The sequence below is a fragment of the Synchiropus splendidus genome, chromosome 1 (genome assembly GCF_027744825.2).
Source record: "Synchiropus splendidus isolate RoL2022-P1 chromosome 1, RoL_Sspl_1.0, whole genome shotgun sequence".
NCBI lineage: Eukaryota > Metazoa > Chordata > Actinopteri > Syngnathiformes > Callionymidae > Synchiropus > Synchiropus splendidus.
This window is the reverse complement of record NC_071334.1, coordinates 44,297,811-44,323,817: the sequence shown is the minus strand read 5'-3', so window position 1 is coordinate 44,323,817 and position 26,007 is coordinate 44,297,811. Positions and strand designations below refer to the sequence as shown.

Here is a 26,007-nt window from a genome sequence, read left to right as displayed (position 1 = left end):
ATAATACTTATATTATACTCTTCATTCTTGCAATTAAACAATTCTCTAAACAATTTCACTGAAGATAAGATGCCATTGTTTAGTTTTCCTTCAATTACAGTCCCAATTCATGACACATAACATTGTTCTACATTCTCAAATATATATATCTGTAGATAAATATTACTACCCCAACAATACTGTTTCTGATGAGGGGTGAAACTGTTCTGTGGCCGTTCTCCTAAGACGACTGTAGTTATGCAGTGCCCTCTATGTTTTTCCAGATCATTTCGTAAAATACAAATATAAAAAACTGTTAAATCAAAGGCATGACCCATAACTGTGCTGAATCTAGATCAACAAATCACAGTGCACGTGGTGAAATGAATCTTTTAATTGTGTGACAGCTCACCTTTAAATATATCCAGCTTTAAACCTTCGCCCCGAATGCCTTCACATAACTCACAACAGTAACAGAATTATCACCGTCCGCTTGCATCTTTCACAAAGATCCAAGCCAGGAGTCTTTCATCCAGAGATTGACTTACAGCATATTAGAAACCAGAGGTTTTTCCAGAGAAAGGCCGGATTTAATCAAATAAAATCTATGACTGGGGAGACGGAGACGTTGCTGGAGGTTAAGCCTTAAATCCCCTCGTAATAAAAACTGAAAAATGTCTCATACTTCTGCGCCTACTTTCTAATTCATCAATAAGAGAGAAGCGTTTGCCTGGCAGGAAACCAGTCACACAAATGTTTGCCAGGTCTAGAAAATTTCATTTACTTGACAATCCACATCATAAAGAGGCAAGAAACACCGGAATTATGCTCTTTACATTGCAAATGTTATTCCGCCCACCATACTTCATGGAGAACGCACATGTTCATATATTATAATTGCACTTTATAATTATAGACAGTTTGCCATATAAGTCAAAAGAAAGACATAAATAAATATCATGGATCCAGTGCAGACACACGAGGAGAACCGCAGCTATACATCCCGCACCGTCAGATGATATAGCCGCGCCACGACCAAGCCATCACGGCGCTCAGACGAACAAACTATGTATTATTGCCACAACTTTCGAAAAAAAAAAAAAAAAAAAAAGTTTCCAAAATATTTTCTCTGCCCAGTGCCACAGTGTTTGATGTATAGGCAGTGAGGATAAACACTATTTATTAGTAATTAGAACACAAGATGGCAACAACTTCTGTTGACACTCCACATGAAGCAAATCAAAGCAGCAGCAAAACATACTTTGCTAAAGTAGGAATGTTCCCTTACATCGGACGAGGAACTAAGCAGGTGAAAACGGCGGGAGGATGGCAGGTGTGTGGGTTTGGTAGCAGCCTAGTCTGTTAGCGTTAGGTAGCATCTCAACTAAAACCACATTCACAAGTTTAGTCAGGAGATCTCTGTGAAGAGTGCCGGGGCTAAAAAGCCTTTCAAGTTTTTCAAGTTAGACGTGGGACTGAAAATCACATTAGTTTAGATTTTGATCACTCTTTGGCTCGGTGGAGAGAGAGAGCCATTATTACAGCACCTTTAGCTTTGGGCACTGTAGCGATGGTGTCAAGCAAAACACCGTAAACCAGTCTGAGGAACACAGGCTTTTGTCAGGCCAACCCTAGAGACGACAAGGTAACGCCACTCTAGAACATTCTAGGACTTGGTGGGGGAGAACACCATTCAGCCCCGGGACCTAGCTGTTGCACCTACTATGGACTATAGGCACACAGGTGCCTCACATAGTACCAGGAAATGATTGGCCAGCTCACTTTCTTACGCTTTTTGAGGGGCTTTTCACACTGCGGGTTCTGTCTCGGGAGGGTCTGAGTCCGATGTGCCCCCTGCTGTGCAGCCTCGCACCTCTGCGCCTCAGGCCATGTCCCTTTCTTCCTCCTCAGCCGACGGTACTCTGCGCAAAATAGCTGGTTTGTGACCCACGACGAAGCTCGTCTCAAGAAAGTCGTCACCAAACTAATAACAACCTATTTACCAACATCATCTTGACCTCCTTATTTCTGTCAGTTCTTAGCACTACGAGTCGTCCTCACCTCAGATATGAACTGGTGACGGAGCTGAGCCACAGCTGTAACAGAATGTGGCGTTTCACAGCCAAAACTAAACATGAAAGAGTCTTGTTTATTTTACAAGGAAATAGTGGAAACAAGCTGCGTAATACGGAGCGTCTGGATTGATCCACGCTGCTCTCACGACACCTTGAACACAGTGAGAGAGATTACTGACGATCGAGAAGATTTTAGTCATGTACCGTGAGTACCGATCCAGACGTCAGAAATGATCGATGAATAGTCTGGTAACCTAGGAAAAACCAGCATCTTTCCTCTTGGCTGTCCTCATGCAGACAGCTGCGAGATCACAGCAGTGAAAACAGTTACTGTAGAGTGCAGCATTATTCATTTAAGTAAATCTGTCTGTCAATAAAATCAGGTGTTTACGTAGCATCTCGCACCGAGTCGCCTGAGGCGAGAAGCTCACCCCCCGTGGAGAGTTTCCCGAGACAAAGTGCAGGTCTCCAGCCGGGATCAAGTCCGCGGCCAAAGCCTGACTCGCTTGTGTTCACATCTCAGACTTCTGAGCTGAAAGAGCTTTGTCTCGAGACAGAACCCGCAGTGTGAAAGCGCCGTGAGGCAACTTATTATTTCCTGTAACTACGGCAGTGCACGCTTGCACATACAGTCCATTACATCAAAAAAGCTGCTTCAGTAACACAAATGATGTTAGTACGTTTGTTTCTTCTCACTCATGCTACACTGCAATTCCAAGTGGGGGGAGGATGTTCCAGATTAAACCTGCTCAGTGTGAGAAAATCCAAACCACTTCAGGACACAGACCTCATGTGTACTTTTTGTTTGGGCACCTCCATGACTTTTCAAAGATAAACATCAGGCGTAAACAGCCTTGCCCTCCTTAGGCCGCCTGAGAATTCCATTACCGCACACCAGAAGGGTGAAAGTTTAGTGGCCAAGGCTGGAATTACAGAATATTATCCGGAATGTAGTGTGTAAGGTCGGCAATGAGAAGCCAAGACAAACATCAAGACAGATGAAAGGTGTCGATAAATAGCGTCACATAACTGAGCATTGAAAAATATGGTGGATCTTTACAGCCCGGCACTCGTGCCAACAGTTTCCATTTTTGCAAAGAGCATACACGAGGAAAATATGCAAATAATAAACCGTCATTATCAAACGAACCACAGGCAGGTTGGATGGCCATTGAGTATAGAAAAATAACAAGTCCGTAGGATAAAACCTGGATTCAGGTATGATTATCATTTACCGTTTTCAGGCTCCAACAAAAAAAAGCCTTTCACTTACACAGAACATGCACAAACCGAAGAGGCATGTCTCATTTCCATACGTGTCTAAACTGACAGACTATAAAAAAGGGTTGTCGCTTCTGTTTCCTGCTGTGGGGTTGCCCTGCGTCTCATCTGTAGACTGGCAGCTGGATGTGGTTTTGCTGGTGGTGCTCCAGTAGCGGAGGCATCCCCATAGCTTCGTACCCACGGCCCAGCATGCGCTCTTTGATGCAGGGAGGGTGGATCTCGCTGATGAGGCACTCCAGAGACTGCAGGCTGCTGCTCAGTACTGCAGCGTGGCACAGGTTCGAGCTGGGGAGCCCACAGCACAGGTTCTGCTCCGCACTGTAGGCCTGGCTGTGTGCGAGGTGAAGCTGATGGCGGTTTGGGTGGAGGTGGTGGTGAGGGAGTGGCAGTTCCCCAGGCCTGGCGGCATGTGGACCCGATGCCAGCACCTGAGACGTATAACAGTCGCTACTAGACGTGGAGATGTTGTCCCAGAGAGGAGCGTAGTACTGTCTTACGGAGAACTCCCCCTGCATGTTGGAGCCGCTCACCCGCTCCTGCCTCGTGGGCATGGGGAGTCGGTACGGTATCTGAGAAGACTGAGCCAGCGAGAGGCAGCTTTCTGGAGACTGCCCGGTGTTGGTGTACATCCTCACGCCTGGGTACACCTGCTGCCGCATTTGCTGCTTGTGGTGCCATGTGGCGTAGTCTCCCTTCTCCATGTACCCAACTTTGGTTGCACTCTGTGTGGGCAGGACCGCCCCGGTGTAGGCCAGGCTGCTCTGCGGCGGTACCCCGAGGATGAAGTCTGACTCTGACTGCGGCACGGCGGCGACAGCCTGCAGCGAGGGGCTGGACTGGGCCTCGCCCCCGAGATGCACGGCCTGGCTCTGGCCGCTCATCTGCCTCATCAGGCTTTGTACCTCCGCCAGCTCGGACTGGGGGACCCGGCTCTGATCTCCAGAGGACATCCGAGAACACAGCGTCTCAATGGGGACATCGGGGGGCTTACATGAGCTTATATGATAGGCCTTGTGCCGGTGCCGGACTGCAAAGCCGTTATTCAGAGGATTGTTGTAAGGAGCCACAGATGTGTTTGTGTGTTTAGTCCGTCTGCCCTCCGAGTTCTTCACCACACCTTTGACCACCACCGAGGCCTTCACGATGGCCAGCAGACCCTGATGCCCTCCTGAGTAGTGGTGCGAGTAGGAGCCGTAGTGTTGGCCGGTCGTGTCCAGTCCATTGACTATTTTGTTGAGCTGTTTGTGTTGTGGCACCCGAATGTCTGTCGGAAAGATCTTGATGGACAGCGGGCTGTTGGCGGTCTTCTGGGCGAAGGCATCCAACTCTGCCGGGGAAGGATAGCGCGAGACCATGGGGGCCGGCTCGCCTGAGGAGAGAGGGCAGAGAGAAGTCATCAGTCTGACGACACGTGACGGTGCCCCGCTTGAAGGCCAACAGACCGTTATGACAATTAAAATGGCTTCGACTTATGTTGTTCTCAGCGTTTGATGTGAGCACGAGTCCCATGAGGCTCAGTGTCTGCATTTGTCAGTGAAAAAAACCCCTCCACGGTTTGGTGTCCACTTAGATCGCGAACATAAAAACTGTAAACAACTTGCCGTTAACTATCGGCATTCTTCAAATAACCCATTATTATTTCAACATATTTTTCATATCTTCACAAGTTTCTCAAAAACACAACCAACAAACTGTTTCTTAAATCATAATTAAATAAAAAAAAATGTTTTATGGGAATTTCAACACTTTTCCTTTAGCCTAATATTTGCACATGCTGGAACATGTCGTGCTGTGAGATCACACACCTCAAACATTGTATTCAACTGAAAATCTGGCTTGAGCTGAGGATGAGATGAAACAACATAAGGAAAGAAGCCAACGGAGTCACGGCTAATTAAAATGGATTTAAATAGGGCAACTGGACTTCTTAAAAAAAAAACAACCTTTCCCCAAAAGTCTACACAAAACTCATTAAAATTAAATGTCTCACAGACAATCAAAGCAGGGACTGTGTGCATATTTTAATGGGTTTAAAACAATGTTTGAGCTCTCACACAACTGAAAGTGATAATTAACTGCTTCACACGAAGTCAGTTAAATGAAAGACGGGAAAAGAAACGCTGCGTGGAGATGATCAGAGCAAAATATTGCCGAGGACAAAAATACGGATCCTGCAATTTCACTTCTATCTCCATTAATACAACCCCGGCTGTAGGTAGGGATTCATATGAGATTGGTTTTCCTCAGCTTGCAAGATACTATTAAAACAATGAAATGGTGAGCACATATTTTTATGTTACATGTTTTATGTTGCCATGTCTGTATTTCACTTGTAATAACTGAGGAGTTTTGCTGTTGGCGAAGGCATCTCAACTATATGTGCAACCCTAAACTCTCATTTGCCAAAATTCCTTCCAATTCAGAGAAGCATTGGTTGGCACACCGGCAACCTATTCTGCAGTCAAGATCTCCTGCTCATGAGTCCTGCAGTTCCAGCGTGTACGCAGGTAACTTGCCCTCTGACGTTCAAGATAAAAAGACAATTTATTTCAAAATACGTATTCAATATTCCTTCAATGTATTTTGAGGAACAAAAAAAACACACATAATTGGTCTATGAAAAGAATATATATTTATATTTATAGATTTACTGCTGAAGTGGTGGCAGTGGTGACTAAAAGAGAAAGAACAAAAAAAAAAGAAAAATGGCAGCATATCAGTTATAGTTTTAGTCTGATGTCAAAAGGGCTACGAAAATACAGATATTGGGCCGCATATGGCCCCCGGTAAAAGTGGATGAGAGAGCTGAGTTTTGTGTCTTCTGTTGCAACGTGTGTGATTTGTGAACATCCAGTGCTGCTTTGAATAAAACTCTGAAGTCTGACTGAACGTTCTTCTTTGAAAATTATTCCATCTCCCCATTTCTGGTGCTTCGGGAAAGTCCTTTCCCGTGAGCTAGTTTTGACCACCACAGGCTTTTTTAAAAATCTTATTCATATGTTATCTCCTTGTTTGTGTCATTTTATTGTTTTCTTTGAATGCGTGTTGTTGTGTTTCTATCCTTGAGCGAGTGTTATGTGTTTATTTTATTTGTTCGAGCTTCTGATCACCTTTTCTTTTTCCAGATCTGGAAAGTAGCTCACGGTTCTGTTTGTGTCTTTCTCTCCTGTCTCACTGACTAATCACCTTTCTCTCTGTCTTCCTTTGTGTACTTCATGCTTTAATAAACTCTTAACTAAATTCTCAGGTCCAAGTCTCCAGAAACTACAGACACCTGCGTTCTGCTTCACACTCAGCTATTTAAACCATACATTTTAAATCATCCAGTTCCAGAAAGAAATGGCAACTGGATCATCAGTCAGAAACACATAAATTGGTTTCTTGGAATGTCCTGCAGGAAGAGCAACCACAGATCTGACCTTGGACCAGACGGAGAAGAACAACTCCAGTTTGACATACTGCCGCCCCTCAAATATTACTGTAAAGCAAATGTATCAAATTCAGAAGCTTTCAAAAGTTGCCTTCTCTGGAGGCTAAAAGAGTCAGTGCAGTTTTCCGGCGAAATGTAAATGCGCAGAAGTGAAGCTGTGTTTAAACACAGAGACGTATTGGGCAAAAACCATTTCCTTGTTATGAAAGGCAAACAGGACAAGCTTAGCAATCATTTTAAACACCTTTTATTGAGGCAATTTCATGGCTGCTTAACAGCCGCTGATGAAGGGGCGGTTGAATGTGTGACTCCTTTAGAGCAGCCGTAGAAATTACTGCCACCTTTCCAGAGTGACACATTTTAACGACAAAGAAGCGGAGTGAATGTTAATGACGCGGCGAGTCAGCAAAACTCACGAGTCGGCAAAAGAACAAGGCCGTAATCTCCAATAAAAGCGGGGGAGTAAATCCAAAAAAACAAAACACCTCATTTCATTTTTCAATAACAAAACCAATTCCAGCAGGAAGGAGGGGGGGGGACTATAGGGGGGGGGCTCACTTGTTGTTCCCGCTTGAAATTGATTTGGGAGTTCATTTCATTTTGGGCCTACAGTGAGCCTCCAACTGTGAAAATGATTCAATCTACAAGATCCATCTCATGAAAGAAATAAATTGGGTGTTTAAAATGGAGGAAAAGAGGTGAGGCGGAGTGCTCAATCCATCCCGCAGTCTCCCAGTGGAGCAGAAGGAGCGGCGCCGCGGTGCCACGAGTGGGGATGAATTCTACTGAGAATTACAACAAAGCAAAACAGGGCTTGTTATGTACGCCGGCGTTGTGCTGCTGTGGAACAACAATAACATCTGGGATGCTGTAATGGTCTTTGTACTGTAAAACATCAGGATGCGGCCCCACTACTGAGGCCTCCATGAATCATTTTGGTGCGGGCATCTATTTTCACATATGTGACCTGACTGATACAAATTGTGAACGTGAGTCATCAAACACTCATCCGGCAACGGAGCAACACACAGCAAGACGAATATACATGTCTAAATGACACCCCAGCACACCATGACTGCCGCAGTCATCGCAGCCTCGTGAGGGCTCAGCAAAATTAAATATTGATCATGTATAAAAGTAAAAAATGTGTTTCAGTTCTCTATTTTAAAGTTCCACTTCCCTGCTGAAACACTCCATCACACTCCATCATCTCTTCTTGTTGAGTTTTTTCTCATGTGGTCACTTTTCCCTTCCCTTGAAGACAACAGCAGTGAATGTACATTTGAATTCTGGTCGTTGGGTTTCCCACAAAGATTATGGAACTATTTTTAGACTAGCATGTAGATTATAGAAATGTTTTTGAGACACTTTGTGTCAGCATATCTAACTACACAACAGATGATTTACACCTTTTCACTATTGTGTTATCAATGCCCCTCGCAGATCACTTGATCAAACGTATTAAAATGACAATGGCTAGCTCTGCTGCCTCTCAGGTTCAAGGTCCGAATCCAGCTCTGGACCTGTCTGGGTGGAGTTCTCTGTGTGCCAGTGTGGGTTTTCTCTGGGTACTCCAGTTTCCTCCCTTAGCCCACAGAATTGGTTGGGCACTCTAAAGTTGTGCTGTTCAGCGTGTATTTCAGCCTCTAGGCCGGTGACCTCTGGGGTAGGCTCCAGTACTCCCTGCAACCCTGAACAGGACTAAGCATGGCTTAACAGACGCTGGATGTATGCAAGTATTTATATTACTTTGGTAGCAGTTTCACCAGTGGTATTTTGAAAAACACAAAAACTCCATAAATGTGTCTCTTTTATGGAGAGACGTCAAGCAGCCCCCTTCCGGCCGTATTGCGATGTTCACCCAACGTTGTCCGATACTCAGCCTTATGCAACATAACAGCGTAGCGGAGCAACATGACTTATCCATGTGTGAGTGCTGAATCTGAATCATGTACGTCACAATGATTTCCAGGGAGCTTCAAATGCACGGCGAGGCGTCATCTTGTTGTCTGAAACGTGTCAACACTGTTCAATAGAAACAGTTCTGATGCTGATGCAGTTTTTGGATGACTGCAAATCATTTGTCAAAAATAAATTAAAAAACAAACAGGTCGATGGACTCCAGGGTGAAGGAGTTGACATTTAGAGAGGAAAAGCTTTTTAATCCCATCTTGCGAGTAACACCCTTCCATTGTTCAGTGACAATTTTGGCAGATAAACACTGCGGGGCTAGTAATAAATCCCACATCTAAAGAACACCTGCTGTTTCCTGATGCTAGGTCAGACTCATCAGGATCAAGGAGAACTTAAAACTGAACTTAAAATACATATTTTCAATTCGTAAGATGAACGTAAAAAATATTTTTAGACCGCTGGTTGGCATGGTTTGCTCTGAAAGAAAAACTGACTTCTCACTAGGATGCCAAAAAGAATAACAACGTGGACTAGACCAACCAGAAGAACAGATGTTTGCGGGAACCATAGCCCACCTCATCCCCCCATTGTCTTCCAGGACTAAACACCGCCACGTCATTTACAGCCTCAAGTTAAAGCACAAATACAGGGCCCTATCACTTCTACTTCCTCTGTGTAACCACTAAAAAGGGAACATCTGGCTCTTTGTACGTTCTTATCAATGTCCATCGGCGATGCCCAGATGTGATGTGAATCACGGCTTCCCTTTCTCACGGAGCCACGAAGCGGAACTGATCACCTCTGTTATCAGATGCTCCGTTTTGATTTGAAGCACAAAGTTATTTTTCATTCTGATAAGAGCACAATCTTCCTTGACAGATCTGCAGTAGGTAGGACAAATGGCTTCTCTTTCAGTGACGCTGAAAGTTAGTAACTAAGACAACAGCTTAATTTAGGCAACGCTCTGCTGCTAACTAGCAAAACAAAATCAGGAGAGCCAGGACTTGTGTGTACTCAAATACAGTTGTTCCATTGCTCACAGACCCTGGATGAAACTTGGTGAAAAATAGTGAATTAGCAGCCTCCGGGGAGAGACTGTACTTGAGCTAACAAGATAATAACTTATCATCCCGGATGCCTGACAGCAGCCATCCATCAACCCTCTGCCACTTTTTTTTGGCCATTTCCATGTTTGTACTGTCACCTCTTGTGAGTCCATCTGATAACACGTTCCTTCCAGACCATTCAGCCACTCACTATACATCTCACAGTCGGGTTCTTGGTATACTTTCCCAACACATGAGGGATAATAAAGCGACTCCTCATGTTTGTGATCTGCGCCTCAGCCTCACATTACTCAGTTCCTCTGTCACGATGGCCCAAATTGATCCTCCTCTGCGCTTGTCACCGTGGTTGATCGCTGCATGGGTGCAAAGTGGGGACGGTCTCCTTGCTAATGAGGTTTCCATAGCGGCACATTAGGACCGTCACAGTGAGAAGTGCAGCTGTGTTTTATCTTCGAGGCTCTGACAGGGCAGTAATCTCTGGACTAACAATATCAGACACCCTGTGAAGGCGTGTTAGCATTCAAAGTGTTTGTGGAAGCGCCAGCCAGAGACAGTTTGCCAGGCTGAACTTTGGCTTTCTGTCAAAAAAGACTGCCTTGAGTTTATTTTGCTAAACTGTCTGTCTGTTGACCCAGAGGAGAACACGGCCAGGGTGTTCGTGTGCGATAGCTCGCTGCGATGAAGTTTCACGTCACATGATTTTTACTTTTTAAATTCACTCAACATTACCAACATGACTGGATATCCTTGAAACTTATTTGACAACCAAAGTCAGCACTACATATAAAAAACAATACTGGGAGCCATCTATTACTATTATATACTTCTTAGGTCAATGACACTTTTGAATTTTCAATTCCATTTTTTCTCAGCGTGACACAAATAAGGAGAATGAGATGTGTTTCTCTGTCAATCAGTAAGTGCAATGTGCAGGTGTTGTGGCTGGTGTGGTAGGACTTGACACAACACGTGAGTTTTTGCTTCCGATGTTGGTACCGAAGTCAGCCTTCCACATTGCATATTGACACATAGTTCCAAAAGGAGGGGTTGGTCTCGTCGCATCTTTTATTTAAAAGTTACTTGGCATCTAATATACTTTATTATACTGTACTCTATCAACGTACGTGGCTCTGCGCTTGACTGACAGTGACTCTAAAGAGGGCTGAAACACGTAACCATTTAAGGACCTATTCCCATCTTTGGTGGACACGGGCTTTGATCATTGGCAACTCAAGGAAACTCATCACTGTCAACCAGCTATTTGAATGAAATATATTTACAACTTCTGACCAACAAAAAACCAAATGTATCCTGCCAACAGCCGACCACTATAGATACAGTAATTACAATAAAGAAATTAAACTAAAAAAGCATGATGACTGGGATCAGATCAAACGAGAACCAACAAATATAGAAAGACATTTCATCATTTTGACTTAAAATATTGAGTGGCAAGGAAAAAAACAAGCGTCCACAAAACATCATGACTTGTTGCTGGATTCATCAGACAGTACAAAACATACAAAACAACAATGGGAACTGGAATTAAATGTGACATAGGATGATGTCAGCTGGGAAAGTGTTCGGGTTGTCACAAGGAGGGTGGGGAGTCAACTCTGGAAGGAATTTGACTGGACAGTCAAAGTAAGATTTTTCAGGACACCATCAAAATCTTCGCAGTCTAAATGTTGTGTTGGGAACACAACACACATGCAGTCTTGTTGGTGATCAGACACACGAATTGTGGGACTGTCCTGTTGTGAAACACTTTTGGACTGAAAGGAATTGTGGACAATTAAAGTGAACCTCTGTACGGACGTTATTATTTCTACTGGATATTTTTTCCTGGAGGTATTTACAATATACCTTCTTCTGATGTGTGCGAGAAAGATCATAACAATGTTTTGGTTGACGCCTGAACCTCCAACAGTTGGACAATGGATACTACAAATTAAAGCAGTCTACTGGAACAGTTAACAGCATAACTAAAGTTAAAGACTCTGACCTTTGAGAGAAGATGAGGACCAGTCTTCAGTCTCATTGGAGATTTTATTTGAGTCATTGAGTCTTTTTCATTTTTTCTATAGAAATCACAGATTTTATATTGCAATTCTAGGCCCAATCTCAGGACTTTTGTTATTTGTACATTGTCTATTTTATCTTGTCTTTCTTCAATAAAAGTAAGAAAACAAATTCATTCATTATTCAGAGCGAAAAGATGCCAAACCACGGATTAACCCCAACCTCCATCTTTCTTCTACGTGTAGCACAGCCGATACATGTGATTCAGTTGAACGCCTAATGCGTCAGCATGCAAAGCTAGCGGCTGCATCACTCTGGAATGCCAAAGTCCGCTTGAAAATAGTCTGAGTAGTAAGAATGTGAGGTTCCCATACTAGATCTGGAACAAATGTTCCTTTAGCGATGGTTTTCACTGACACTCATGCTCAAAACTAACTAAAACAAGTGCGCACTGAATTGCCTCGATAGGATAAAGCTTTGAGGAGCTGATGGTAACGGTAATATGAAATGGGGGAAAGCAATAGGGAGTAGCGGTGTGTACAAAACTGTCACCGCAGACTGTGAAGCAAAATTTAGACCTGGCCTGTAATGTAATCAGAAACAGACCGCAAACACATTTCATAATGTCATAAAGGTCGCATAATTCACCACCACGCATTTTACTACAATTATTTTGTGTTCTGTGTTTCCTCTCTTTAACATAGAACTGTAATCTGATGAAGAGATCATTGATTGCCTCTGTAACACATGGTCAAGAAGACCCTGTATGACAAGGGTCAAAGGTTGATATGCAACATTCTTGATGAATAAATGTGGTGTGAGGACCAAAGCCTTCTGTTTGCTCCAAATGAATCTTTCACTTTAGCGTCACTCTGGTGTGCTCTGATGCAACAACAAACAAGCGGGTTACATTTCTAGCCGGCTGCCAGTTTGTCAGATGTGAGCAGATTGTTTTCATGCCTCCATCAAGAGGTACAAATAATGAGAAGAATCCAAAACAAATTTAAGGCAGTTGACATGACAACGGGGAAACAGCAGCTGCGTGTTGTCAGGTAAGAAACAGCAGCGAGATAATTAACTGCGTGACCTTAAGCACTTAATCACCCTGAACCAGAAGATTGCACGCTGCTTCAATCCTCAGCCCTGACAGCGCGCCGAGTCAAACAGCACACAAACAACACCGACCACTTTTTCTTTTCTTTTTTTTTTTCCTTTGCTTTCCTGCCGGCAACCTTGACTGGGGACATCCAGCAATGTGAACACATTTTAATGCTCTGACCCCGTCGCAATTTCACCCACACACTTTCAAACACAGCAGCCTGAAGTAGATTATGAGGGATTAAAAAGCGTGTTTGCATTATATTTGTCCTGGAAAGTCAGTGTTACAGCACAAACGTGAAACACCATGCACCCTGAAGCTGAGACTGATAGATTTAAAGGTTCCACACAGCCTGGCACCAATGTTTTCTCAGTAGGAAGCCGCTCCACATGTGAAAGAGGGAGCTCAATGGTTTGTGGCATCATGCTGGGAGAAACTGGCACGCTCACAAGAAGGGACTAATCCTTATATCCCCTTGTTTGTTTCAGGGAACGTGCTCGGAAATAAAAAGTTCATAAAATGTCGGCCAATTTGGTGCCATGAATATGACTAATATTAGAGACTAAAGGTGGGACTTGCTGCACTCAGGCTTGTTTCGAACCCCCCCCCTGCTTCAGCGCCCTCTTTAAATGGACTAATCTTTCTCCCGTGGTCACACTCGAAGCCATTTCCTCTTTCTAGATTAAAGCAGAGCCCTCATTGTTTTACAGCAGTTAGTGTTAATCGCTAATTTATGGGCAGAGCAAGCCCCGGAGGCGGAGACCAAACAGGATTTGGACCAGCTCAAAGCTTTTCTAAAAAACCACAGCTTCCAGTTCTTCCTCCCGAGGGCAAACATAAGGACGCGATGAAACTGACCGCGAGATGAAATTCCCGTGTGGGCTGGAACTTCAACGCACACATAATTGGCTGTTAATATGCACACATGTCAGGAGAGGCGCTCGACAGAGAGGTTCAAAACTGGCTGGAGCACTTGTTTACGACCAAAATGATCAGTGATATTTACTAACAACCATTCTGGGCTCAGAGACTGCTTCAAAAACCATGCCTCCGTTACCATGACAACCGCTTCAATGCACCCATTTGGCCTAATAAGTCCAGTCATTAGAGCCATATAATTAATCGTCCCCGCCTTCAGTCATTTATTTCTAACCGAGCGCGGCTGAGATGGAGTAATGACATGGAGACTGGCTGCTGGGCTCGCCTTCAAACCCAAAACTACAAAACAATTTGTTTTATGAGATTTTTCAATCTGAATTCAATCATCTTTAAAAGACGTTAAACTCTACAATGAACAAAAATATTCATCATGGAAACCTTAAACTACATCCAGTTATTGCCATGGGATTTTACAACTTCAAGGGAGCTAAATTTACTGCAGTTTATCAAATGGACTTCTGCACTCAAAATCTCAGCATATTATCATGGTAGGCTCAGACAAGCGTCATGTGGCCACAACAAAGAAAGACAAAATGTCTAAACTGTGGCACCGACGAAGCTGTCACTGGTATACTGTGGTACAAAACGCAAACGCACAACAGCATAAAGCGCGGACGTCAAACTCCATCATGTGTAAACACTGTTTCAGCCACAGGCTGAAGAACAAAGTCAAAAATGTTATTAACCGCATACAACAGTCAGTGTCTTAACAATTTAAATGAAAATAAACAGAACCCCAGTCTGCCTTTAGTTTGTTTTACATCAAATACATATTTATTTTCCTTTGTCATAGTCATGCAACAAAGCCTGTCGTTTACTTTCATGACATGTGCAGTTGCGTTTGAATAGCTCGAGGCAACATTCGCTACTTTTGAAGACGCTGACAGATAATTAATAAAAACTATTTTAAAATCTGGTTCATCATGAGGCACACACAAAGACAAACACAGCTGACACCACTTCATGCATCCTGGTGACAGAAAAATCAGAAAAATGTACTCCATTTTAAGAGAAATTCAATGTTTCACGTCTCTGGTAGAAGCTGCTGGTGTCTGACAGACTGCTCTGCCAGCTTTATTTAGGGGTTAAATTGAGCTGTTTGTCTGCTGTATCTCATGTCTCTGAACAGGACCACACTATTCTATTCTTGAGAAAAAGAAATTGAACATTTCACCAATACTTTGAACGCTTTACAATTTGTTGATGGTCCCTAACTGACGCTGGGTCATAGCATTACCGCTGCCTGTGTGAGTGTGTCCGCGATCAGTGAACCCTAATGGGGACGCAGAAGAAGACGCCGCCAATACCGGAGCGGAGCTCCGTCCAATATCCAGCTATTTTCACCACCGAGTTTCGCCGAGGCGCCAGCACAGCTGGAGACCTGCATGTGTTGATGTGAACCAAGGCAGACGACCACATCAGAGAACCTATGAGGACCACTCCATCTAATAAAATAAACAGGGATCCAGAGACTCAGAGTCGACAGTATCATTATCAAACATTATCATAACACACACATTTTGACCGACCTGGTCAATGGACCGCCAGTGTCCACTGAAACAATGGGGGAGTTCTTAGCAACCTGGTAAATCCAAGCAAACTGAACACTGGTGGAGGTAATGAAACTTGAAACTTGGGGAAGCTCTGAATAAACATGGCTCCCTTGAAAACACCTGGCTTTGGGTCACTCTTGTAGATGGCAGAAGACGCTAAGAGATTGAGAATTTAGAATGAAATATGAGCCCAGGTTCAGCTGGCAGGTGATGTGGGGTGAAATCCCACACAAGTGTGGGTAAGTGTACAAACTTCAGACCAAAGCTGTAAGCAGGATTTGAACCTGGAACATTCCTGCCACGATTAGCAGAAACCGCAACACCACCGCGCTGTCACGGGCAGAATTTATGACGTTAAAATAAACAATTATGTGTATTTAAATAGGTGCGTCAACATACTGTGCCCAGGGATCCTGACTTGTGTAATGTTATAAAAACATTAGGCAGGAAGTCAATAGGCTATGACTGATTGATGCACAGTGACCCAATATGGTGCAGTAAAGATGTGAGCGACATACAGAAGCGCATGTTGATCCATTAGCACAAATGATGTCATTAGCGACAAGACACCAGCAGGACTTCTGGTCTAAATCAAAAGTTAAAATGCAGCGGCAGCTTATTTTGTATCAGGCTAAAGATTGTCATCATGTGGGCTGAGAAGGTTGCCGGTTCACGGCTCCCAGTCGTTTTGGAGACCTCATTATGATCAGACCATTAGAGATGAAGTGGAAAATGCAGACGTGGGGAATGTTGACACCAGAGGACATGCTCTTAAATTTCACTCACACCAACACTTCTATTTATGAGTGTCTTCAGTAAACACACCAAAATAAAAAAAAAAAAAACACAGACAGTCATTCATCCCATTTTCACATTCCTCCTCCTCCTCCTCCTCTCCATCTCAGCGATCTCTGCATGCAGGCTGCTCACAGGGTGACCTCGGGGTTGAACACTTAGTTATGTGTACTCGACCCGGCTCTGGCGAACACTCCTTTTGCACCAGTGTCACTCCTCATTTGTTTCTGTGCCGCTTGGCCCAGCTTGGGCAAAGTTTCCTGGGTCCAAGCAGAGGCCTGCAGCCTGGGAAAAACAAGCATTTTCAGCCCTTGCTTTCAAGATCGCAGAGAGAAGGTTTATCCTCATCACACGATTCCTACATAACCCCGGTTTCACATCAATCTTTCTCAGGCCTGAGAGCTTTTCCATCCCCGTCCTTCCAGTTATTGACAGCTAAAAATGGAAATGGCTTTCAAAAGCGCAGCAGCAACTAAAAGAGCGTCCCCATTTAACTTGATCCAACAAGGACTCATTTACTGAAGAGGCCACACAGAGCGAGCGAGCTCTCATCAGCAGGCTTCTCCCTCCGGTCGAGCCTGAAATGTCAGGCTGGAGCTGCGGGGAGATGATCAGTTGCATGGAATGCCCGAGTGGAGGAAAAGGCCCAGCAGGTAAACAGGATGAGAAAGCCACGGCTGGTTCCGCCCGAGGCGATCCAGACCGCGTCTGTTCCACCATTTAGCCCACTGATTCTCAATTAATATTTAATAATACACAACAAAAAGAGACACTCAGCCCGGGGACGGGGATCCAAGATGAGGCGATGGAGCTGCGCCAAGAAGAGATTTCCCAGCAATTAAAATTTCCCCAAACTCCTGTTCATCTGGTTGCACCTGTTGAAGCGGAGCATTAATGGCCCTCTTGAGTACATGCAGTCGGTGACCTGAGGAAAAATATGCCGTCTAAAGATGATTATCCAAAACATGCGCAGGATGAAAGCTATTACACCGTTTAAGTCCCCCAAAACACCTGAGATGGTCATTGAGCACAAATGCCTACATGCAAATGCTAAAAGAAGGCATGAGGAGCGGACTGCTTATATTAGCATGTGGAATGAGACCAGGTTGACTACAAACCGTGTTCACACCGACAGATCGTTGCAGCAAAAGGAACCACAAGAAGTTGGGAGGGAATCAACAGTCCACATGCCACAGATAAAATGGTGATGCAACGTATGAACTTAGCATTAAGAATAACAGCAGCTGAGTTTGCCAAAGCAATCAGCAGATCAAAACAGGTGATTTCAAACACACATAAAGCCGCCTTCAATGCAGCAAATGGATGAGTTCACACTGCTCCAAATGCCAGGTCTTAACCCCCTCTGGTCTTGGATGCCTCCTCAGCCGTGCCCCTTTCCGTGTACATCATCGCACTAAAGATGGGACAGTTGACTTAAACTATGGACCACACTATTCTATTCTCGAGAAAAAAAAAATTCAACATTACACCAATACTTTGACCGTTTTACAATTTGTTGATGGTCCCTAACTGACGCCGGGTCATAGCATTACCGCTGCCTGTGTGAGTGTGTCCGCGATCAGTGAACCCTAATGTGGGACGTGACGTGGAAGAACTAAAGATGGGACTTTCCTGCAGTATGAAAGGGGCTTTAGACGCTAATTTGAAGGACCACCAGTGCTGGCTGACATCATGACACGCCAAGCGTTTCACCTCTGTCACCGGGATTACAGATGGTACTGCATATAAATGAACATATAAATAAATAAATACACTTTTTGTTTGTCCAAAAACTTGTATTGTACAGCCCCAATAGCCTCAGACACCGCTTGAACCAGGTTCCACGAGGGAACATCTTCACATCTAACCGCTGAAGCGCCGCAGCAAACAGCACCAAGATGACTCGGGGCCAACAGCACCATTGGCACGCAATAAGTGCTTGAAAATTATGAGATGGTCTTTGAAAATGGAAGTTTTACTACTTTCTATCACCTTTTCACCCAACATTACTATTAAAGACAAGCTTATCATAAAACCCGGTGTCATCACTGAACCTTGTCAGGTTCAGGATCAGGATAGATAATAAATCAGCGAATTAATGACAACACAAAAAAGAGGTGCAGTTATGAAGATGGAAAAGCTGGGCCAAAGGATTATTGGCAGAGGCTATAAGTACTGTTAGACTTGAATACACTACACAAGTAAAAGCTACTTACCAAGTTAGCTTCTTTCACTCCACAGAAAAATGCTGAGCATAACCAGTCAAATAAACTATGACCAATGAACAGCACATAGTCAAAAATAAGACGCATCCATTCGTTCAGAAATGCTGCGCATCTGTGCAGCTGCTTAGTTCACCAATCGGACGGCTCGGCAAAAGACACCCCTTATTGTTCTGCATGAAAGGTGGCAACCCTAATGACTTAATCCAACTTCACGATGCAATACTGTCCGGCACGAAATGCCGAAATTACATTACATTACATTACATTACATAACAGCATTGAATTCGAAGAGACGGATTTGAGATTTTTTTTTCTTCTGTGATTTGTCAAGAAATGACTCTATATGTTCGGTCATACGAGATATATCTAAATTGATGTCTTCGTCAGACTGAAATCAATCCTGAAGACAACAGATCACTATCTTTCTATATAAAAAGGAGCTGTGTGATGAGCTACACAGAAAACGTTTTTTTTTTCATTCTTAGCGACTTTGTAATTGCAAGGCTTTGCCCCCAGACTATACGTCAAGATCAGCTGACATGGATATCATCACAGTGAGCTGGACAGTCATGTATAATTTATGGCTGCCCCAGTTCCATTGATGAATTCTAGTATTAAGTCATATCTAACTGGGAAACACTCACTCACCTTTATGGACACATTGCCGTCGTAGAGTGGAGGATGATGAGGGCGACGGTGGCGGAACATCGAGGCTTTTGGCTGTGCAGGCCAGACGCTGAGAGGTGAGGTTCTGCTGTCTCTGAATGCAGGCCAGCATGATAGTGGACTAGGGCTGCACACAGCCTGAAGAAACCTGCTGGAATAAAGAAAAAAGAAGCCGTAAATCAAAGGCTCGAGTTCGTTCAATAAATACCTCTCTAAAACTCATTACATTGAATTATTCATAGTTTTGTTTTACTGATTCTTAAAAGTACCACAACCTCAAAGAAAGATTATTCCAAAAATATGATTAAATCATTTCCAAAACTTTGCAATCACTTCAGCCTCATGAGCATATTAAAATTCACATTCACTTGTCTTTGAACGAGCCAAGAAAGGGAGTTGAGAAAAGCAATATCACTTAACGTCCAGCTCATCCCTTCCATCTGTTTGGGAATAAAAGCAGCTTTTTTAAAAACATTATAAACCTTCTTCTGTCAGCTGCAATCACACAGATGGTTTACAAGATTTCCTGTAGCCTTCGGCGGTGTGTTGCAATTTGTGAGCAACCCTGAGACCTGGCTGTCCACCTCGATTTATTTATGGTAGTATTGAGTGACAAAAGCCTATGGAATGCTATGGAAACGCACAGCAAAAACACTGTTCAGACATTTTAATTCAGTTGATTTAAATGTGGTGGAAAGCAAAAAGACAGCAGCAAAGCAAACATCATCCTTCCACATACATTTGGCCATATTGACTTGGCTGCTCTGGATTTGAGCCGAACCATTTTTCGTAACCTGATTTAGAGCGAAATGAAGGGCCGTGAATGTTATTCAGATCGAGCACACCACTGTGAGGATTGAACAGTCGACTGAAACACTGCATGCTGTGCCGGAGAAAAGTTGACCCCCTCACTTGTCATTGTGTAATTCGCTCGCAGACAGGGTGAAGAATTGTCGAAGGAAATGAGATGCTGCCTCTGAAAGGAGACAGCGCCAGTCGGCGGTGCTGATGATGCAAGCAAACATTGTGAAAAGAAAAGTCGGCCGCTTGAGGAATATTTCATTGATAACCGTGTTTGACATTCTCTTTGATTATCACTGAGAGTCAGCAGTTTTAAATGCTCCCTACGCAAAAACCAGAAAGATCTGCAGCAGTTATTGAAAGCATGCATGTGGAACTGGAGCCGTATACCTGGCTGCTAATAAGTATAATGCTAACTCTCATTAAATCACATCATTATTCTGAAGCGGAGTTGTCTACTCAGGCAGAAATGCCTGTAGGACAGGAAGGTTATGGGTTGGTTTGCCTGTACATACATATCTACATACTCATACATATACATGGATAATCTCCGCAGTGGCGATTGCAGTCCAATGTCCACATTGTAAAATAAAATGTTGAATATATATATTTAACTTTATAAACAGCTCATGAATCCCACTTCTGGGAGACTTACTTTTTGTCCACTACAGACCACTGTAGTCTGAGGCTGCTGCTGGATCACAGTGTGCTGTGATCTGATACTGAGCTACCTCATTGTGCATATCAGGTTAAAATGAATGAGGAATATGTTTCTTTTACTCATAATGCTGTGCTACCTTTACTCAGTTTCTTCACCAACCAGTTTCCCATAAAGCCCTCACTCTTCCTTGTCGTGAAGACGCACATTTAGACTGATCATGTGTGACTTTAAGGGGCAAAAGAAGAGGCAAAAGAAAGAAACAAGCTCCGAAGCTTGAGCCAGCTCCCAGCATTCACCTATCCACTACTTGCCATACATTCCACCACAGTGTCACTTGGTGGACGTGGCGTGTTTTCATACCGTCTTGCAATGCGTGAGCGTGAAATGGTTCAAATGTAAATGTGAGACTTGAGAGCCTTATGTTATGAATCTATACCTGATTCAATAAGACTAGTTAGTGCCTTTTAGTTTTACAGCAAAAAGAGTTTTAAATGCAAGTTTCAGTTCAAATCAGTTGAGCAAAGTAGAGTTTTGAAATGTCATGAAATAGTAACTGGCAGTCAGACTCCTCTCATATTAACTTTTTCTGCCTTCTCACACACTCTCGGAGAATAGCTTCAGCACAAAATAACATTTTAAATGTATTACATGTATTTATCAATTGATACTTCGAGTTCACAAACTGGTGCCTTGTTGCAAACATTCTGTTCAACATTGGAAGAGTGACAACAACTAAGGGTTAGTGCACTTTCAAACAAAGAGCGACAATTGCAAAAGCGTTTAAAGAAGCTTATATCAAGCTGTTTGCTGATGAACACCACACAGACTCACATGTCATCTTGTAAGACATGTATCGCTCCAACTTAAACACGTGAGCACCAAATGTCATACTGACTCCTGACTGTTAAAACTACACCAAATGGGTGAATATTTGACTCTTTCACATTCCAGTATAAGTGCAGGTCATGTTTTGTCGGGCTAACAGTGCAGCTAACATCGAAAAGCACTGTGGGACCCTTTCAACTACTTCATGGTGGCATAAATGAGATATTGGAACAAACATGACATTCAAAGTCTTTATTCCTTTCAATACACTTGTTCTTGACTGTAACCTCTTATTTCTCTTCAGTAACTGAATCTCACAATCTAATAAGTAGTTTCACACAAATGTTTGTGTGACATTATTTTCAAAGTTCTATCATATTAAAGTGTGCCAAACGACCGCCTCGCTAAAAGTTTCCGCGATGACTACAAGAACGGACAATGCGCTGTGTCCGCCACCAGCCACTGAAGCATTTAAAGCAGAATTAAAGGTTATATACTGTGACCATTGAGAGGTGCTGTCAAATCCTAAGAAAGGAGGACAAGTGAAAATTGAAAGTAAAAATCTCTCAACCCTTGTAATTACACTTGAGTAATTACACTTGAAAAAATGCACAGAGAATGTTGGTTTGTTGTGTTTTATTTAATATAAACCACATTCAGTTTAAATATTCTCAATGTGCCTCACACATTCCAAAATCTACTTTCTATTCTGATGTATTTTAAGGGACAAGAAATACTCCTAAAATAGTAAACAGAAAAGACAATTAAATTAATTAGAAAACTAAATGAAACAAGTTTCAGTTGCATCATACTATAATGAGCAAAACATAATGCACAAGACAAATTTGTCAGAAACATTCAGAGATGATCAGTTTTAGAGTTTCACTCTGACTCCTGGAGGGCCACATAAATACAGCCAAAGGGCCGCATGTGGCCCCCTGGCCACACTTTGCCCAGGTCTGATTTAAAGTACCTAGATGAACAACTTTTCTGACTTCAGTTCTAACAACGTGATACGTTTTTTATGAAGGGAAATGATTCCAAAATGGATGATGGCCGTTCTCTCACACTTCTGTTTTATGAAGGTGGCGTTCCAGCTTCGGAAACAAGGAGAGCACAACAGGCACACTTCAAATGCACATTGCGGACATGATTGATTAAAAGCCATAGAGCTCCACAGGAAACCAAAGTTCTGGTGATCACTAATCCGTCAGAAAATACATTTAGTATAAAGAGGGCAGAAGGCAAGAAAAGAGCAGAAATGGTCACAAAATCTAAACCTCTGTCCAGCCATCTAAATCATTACAAACACAATCCAGTGAAGTGTGTCCATACACGTGGTCCCTGGGCAGGTTCATCCAAGTGGGCAGCGTCAAGGTTCTGGGATTTCTAATTTAAGGCCTTTGGATTGCCACTCATCTGTGAAAATAGAGACAATCCAGAACAGCGCAATACCTGACAGTCAGAGAGAAGAAAAGAGTTTTAAATAGAGGGAAAAAAAAATCTTTCAGTCTTGTCTTTCTTCTTCATATCACCCCCTCCACTGCTCAACATCTGTCCCATGACGACAAGCCCACTTTAGATGGCTCAGTCCAGCCGGTCTCCTCTGAGTGCATGCACACGTCTGCGGAGCTGAAAGCCTCAATATAGTCCGACTCCATTTGGAAATTTTATAACAATCCCTCCATTACCACACAACTGTCAAGAGAGAGGTGCAGGAACAGAAGAAGAGAGGAACGCGATCTCCTGGGAAACACCTTTATGAGCAAGGAATGAGATGTTCTGCGAATTTAAGCTTCTTGTGTTTCCATTAATATTTAAAACCAATTAGAAACTGGAATTCAAATGGAAGCTAACATACACCAAAATATACTAAAAACAACAAAAGCATTCATTTGGAGCCTGTATTTTCTCCAGAATTAAAATATATATTTAGATTTCAGCCCTCGATTGGTAACATGAATGAGAATGACAATAAACAACATTAAACTGAGTATATCTTGTCTGGTGACTTCCTGTTTTATTTTGAAATGTATCTCGTTTTAGTAACTTTGCCTCGTCTCCTTCCTTGTGCGTGTTTTATCATATTGTTCCCACCTGTTCACCTTTTGTATTTAGTCTATGTCTCCCTTTGTTCTGTGCTAGAATATACTGTCAATCTTGCTGTGAAAAGTGCCTGGAGCCCTTTCAATCCAGGTCATGACTGTTGTCGAAAAATCTTTTCGTTACTTTGCAGACAGTTTTTGTTGCTTCTGCGTCAGAAGAGTGTGTTTGTTTCTTTATTCATGGTTTTGTTTGATCTCCTATCAGGGGTCGCCACACCACACCACAGTCGCCTCCACCTTACCCCACATCTCCAACATCCGCCCACACACCATTGGTTGGACTTGCATTTCTCAAATTTGAACCAACATGTCCCCCGTCTGTTCTCCTTCCCTGATTTGTAATTAAAATGCTCCCAATTTATTTTTGTCCCTCAAACTGCCTCTGCTGGAAAAAAAAAATGGAGCATGTGATGACGTTACTTCACTTCCTCTCTAATCAGTCATTATGTTTATCGTTTCCAATTCTCTCTTATCAGCGTCTCAATCAGCCTGTCATTATGGTTCAGATTTCTGCTTCCATCTAAACAGAATTCCTGTTTCAAGCTGCTCTGTTTTAGCGGTGTTGATGATGAGCATTGTATGGAGAGATTTCACAGAGGGATGTCAAATGGTCGTCGACATCTATTCAGCGGAAGCAAAGCACAGACTGGACAAGGCTTGGTCGGGGAGATAAATACCGTGTGCTTTACAGTCCATCAACCATCCCCTATGGTGCACTGATATGGCTGTTTTGGCAGACATTTTGGGTTTCAGGTCCGCAACCCCCACAGCCCCTGACAAGATGCGAAATGCGCTCACCCAGGGATCGTAAGACGGTAATTTGTGTGAGGATAACAAGGTCATTGGGGAGCAATAAGTGCAGTAATGGGACACTATAATAGCTGCTCTACTTAAACCGGCACATAATCTCATGCTGTAAATGTTGACTGAATTTTAAAGACAATGCATGGCGGTGCTTGTGAAAATCCAAGGTGATTCATCCCACAATTAGAAATAATCCATCTTACAAAAGATTAGCAGGACAAAATACTGTATGTAAATTTATATGACAACAAACAACGTAAGCAGGTTAAGGTAAGGCTGCTACTTATCTTTAGGTTTTTGTCTTTTTTTATAAACTAGCTGTGCTCTCTTAAAGTAGAACCTTCTGACCTTTTACCATAAGATCAATACAACTCCAGACACAGAGAAATACAGATGGCTATACACTTGTAGATAAATTATTGATGCAAACCTAAGGCACTAAAAAAAATAAAATCATTTCTATAAAACAATGTTTTGTAATGCAACAGTAGCAGCGTGGGTGTATCCTTAGGTGATGCCAGCTGGAGAGCAATGATTCCTCCAAGAGATGTGATCGACTACGAAGAACCAACTGTTCTCTGGCTACTATTAGACACGGCAGACCGTGTGGGGCTTTTAAAAGGGAGACATGGGTTCGTTCAACAATACTCTTAAGGATGCACATAAGGAATCTGATTCAAACTCAAGTCAACACCAACTAAACTGCACCTTTACTATTACAAAGAAAGAAAAAAAATACTTGATTTCACAAAATGCGTCCTGTCCTTGGGTGGTTTGGCCACAAAGGAAGATCATTCACACCGACTAAAAGCACTAAATTACCCAGGAAGTCAAGCACCTGACTGACCTTCTGTAGTCATCTATCTGTGACCTGGAGCAGCATCAAGGGTCACAGTGGAGATAGAAGCTAATTGCAGCGAGAACCTCAATCTCGTCCAACGAGAAATGAAAAGAGAAAGATATGCAGCCCTCTGCGCCACAGCCATCTCTGCTCCTCTTAGCAGCTCTCAGTTAATAATTAGATGATAATGAAAAAGGTTTAAGATGAGCACCCTTTTCACTCCCGGGGTGGATTAGCATGTGAGTGCTATGTTAATGTCTCTCCTTCCTTCCACTCCGGAACCGCAGAGCGGCAATAGAAAGGGGGAAACAAGAAGAAAGGAAGGCAGAGATGGATCATTTGGGTGGAAATAAATGATCTACGAAAAGACGTGTTGTTTCTTTGACTGATCAAGACATGGTCAATGAATAAAGACCCTCTTGCTGAATAATGAATTGTATCTACTGCTGGGTTCTTTCGTAGTAATGAAGACCAGACAAGTAGTGTGATATAAAGAATGACAGCTGCAGCTGTTGGATTCATCTCCACACACCCTTGATCCCCCTCCTCAATCCCGCTTATACATTTTTAATAGAATCTATTACTTGTGGATTAGTTGATAAGCGCTGGCCTGGTTAAATTCTATAATAGTTTGCATAATTGCTATCAGAGCAGCATAGAAGAGAAGCCCTAGATTTCTTTGTTCTTATTTCCTGAACTGAAAGAAAGGGTTCAAATAGTTGACTTCTAACCAAACAGCCCTGGAGTCACTGCAACATACCACTGGAACACCCAGATCCCCAGGCAGAACAGCTACTTCTTCTGTTCAGGAAGTCCACAAGCATAAAATATATGCAAAGCAATATTAGAAAGTCCCCACAGTTTTCTGTATCACCAGGGGCAAAGGACTTGGGTGTCTTCAAACAACATATTTATCCCATGA

General features: G+C 43.0%; 1 protein-coding gene across 2 annotated transcripts in view; it reads right to left on the bottom strand.

The window, feature by feature from the left end:
• Positions 1 to 358: 358 nt before the first annotated feature.
• LOC128766036 (protein FAM222A-like) overlaps positions 359 to 26,007 on the bottom strand; it is a 31,576-nt gene continuing 5,927 nt past the window's right edge. The window contains exons 2-3 of one of the 2 annotated variants that reach the window (XM_053877386.1): positions 19,031 to 19,196; positions 359 to 4,707 (exon numbers count right to left, since the gene is read on the bottom strand). In XM_053877386.1, coding sequence (XP_053733361.1) covers positions 3,440 to 4,707; positions 19,031 to 19,160 — 1,398 coding nt within the window. In that variant the 5' untranslated portion in view covers positions 19,161 to 19,196 and the 3' untranslated portion in view covers positions 359 to 3,439. Of the gene's footprint in view, positions 4,708 to 19,030; positions 19,200 to 26,007 lie in introns of both variants that reach the window. The other variant, XM_053877377.1, reaches the window with a different exon arrangement.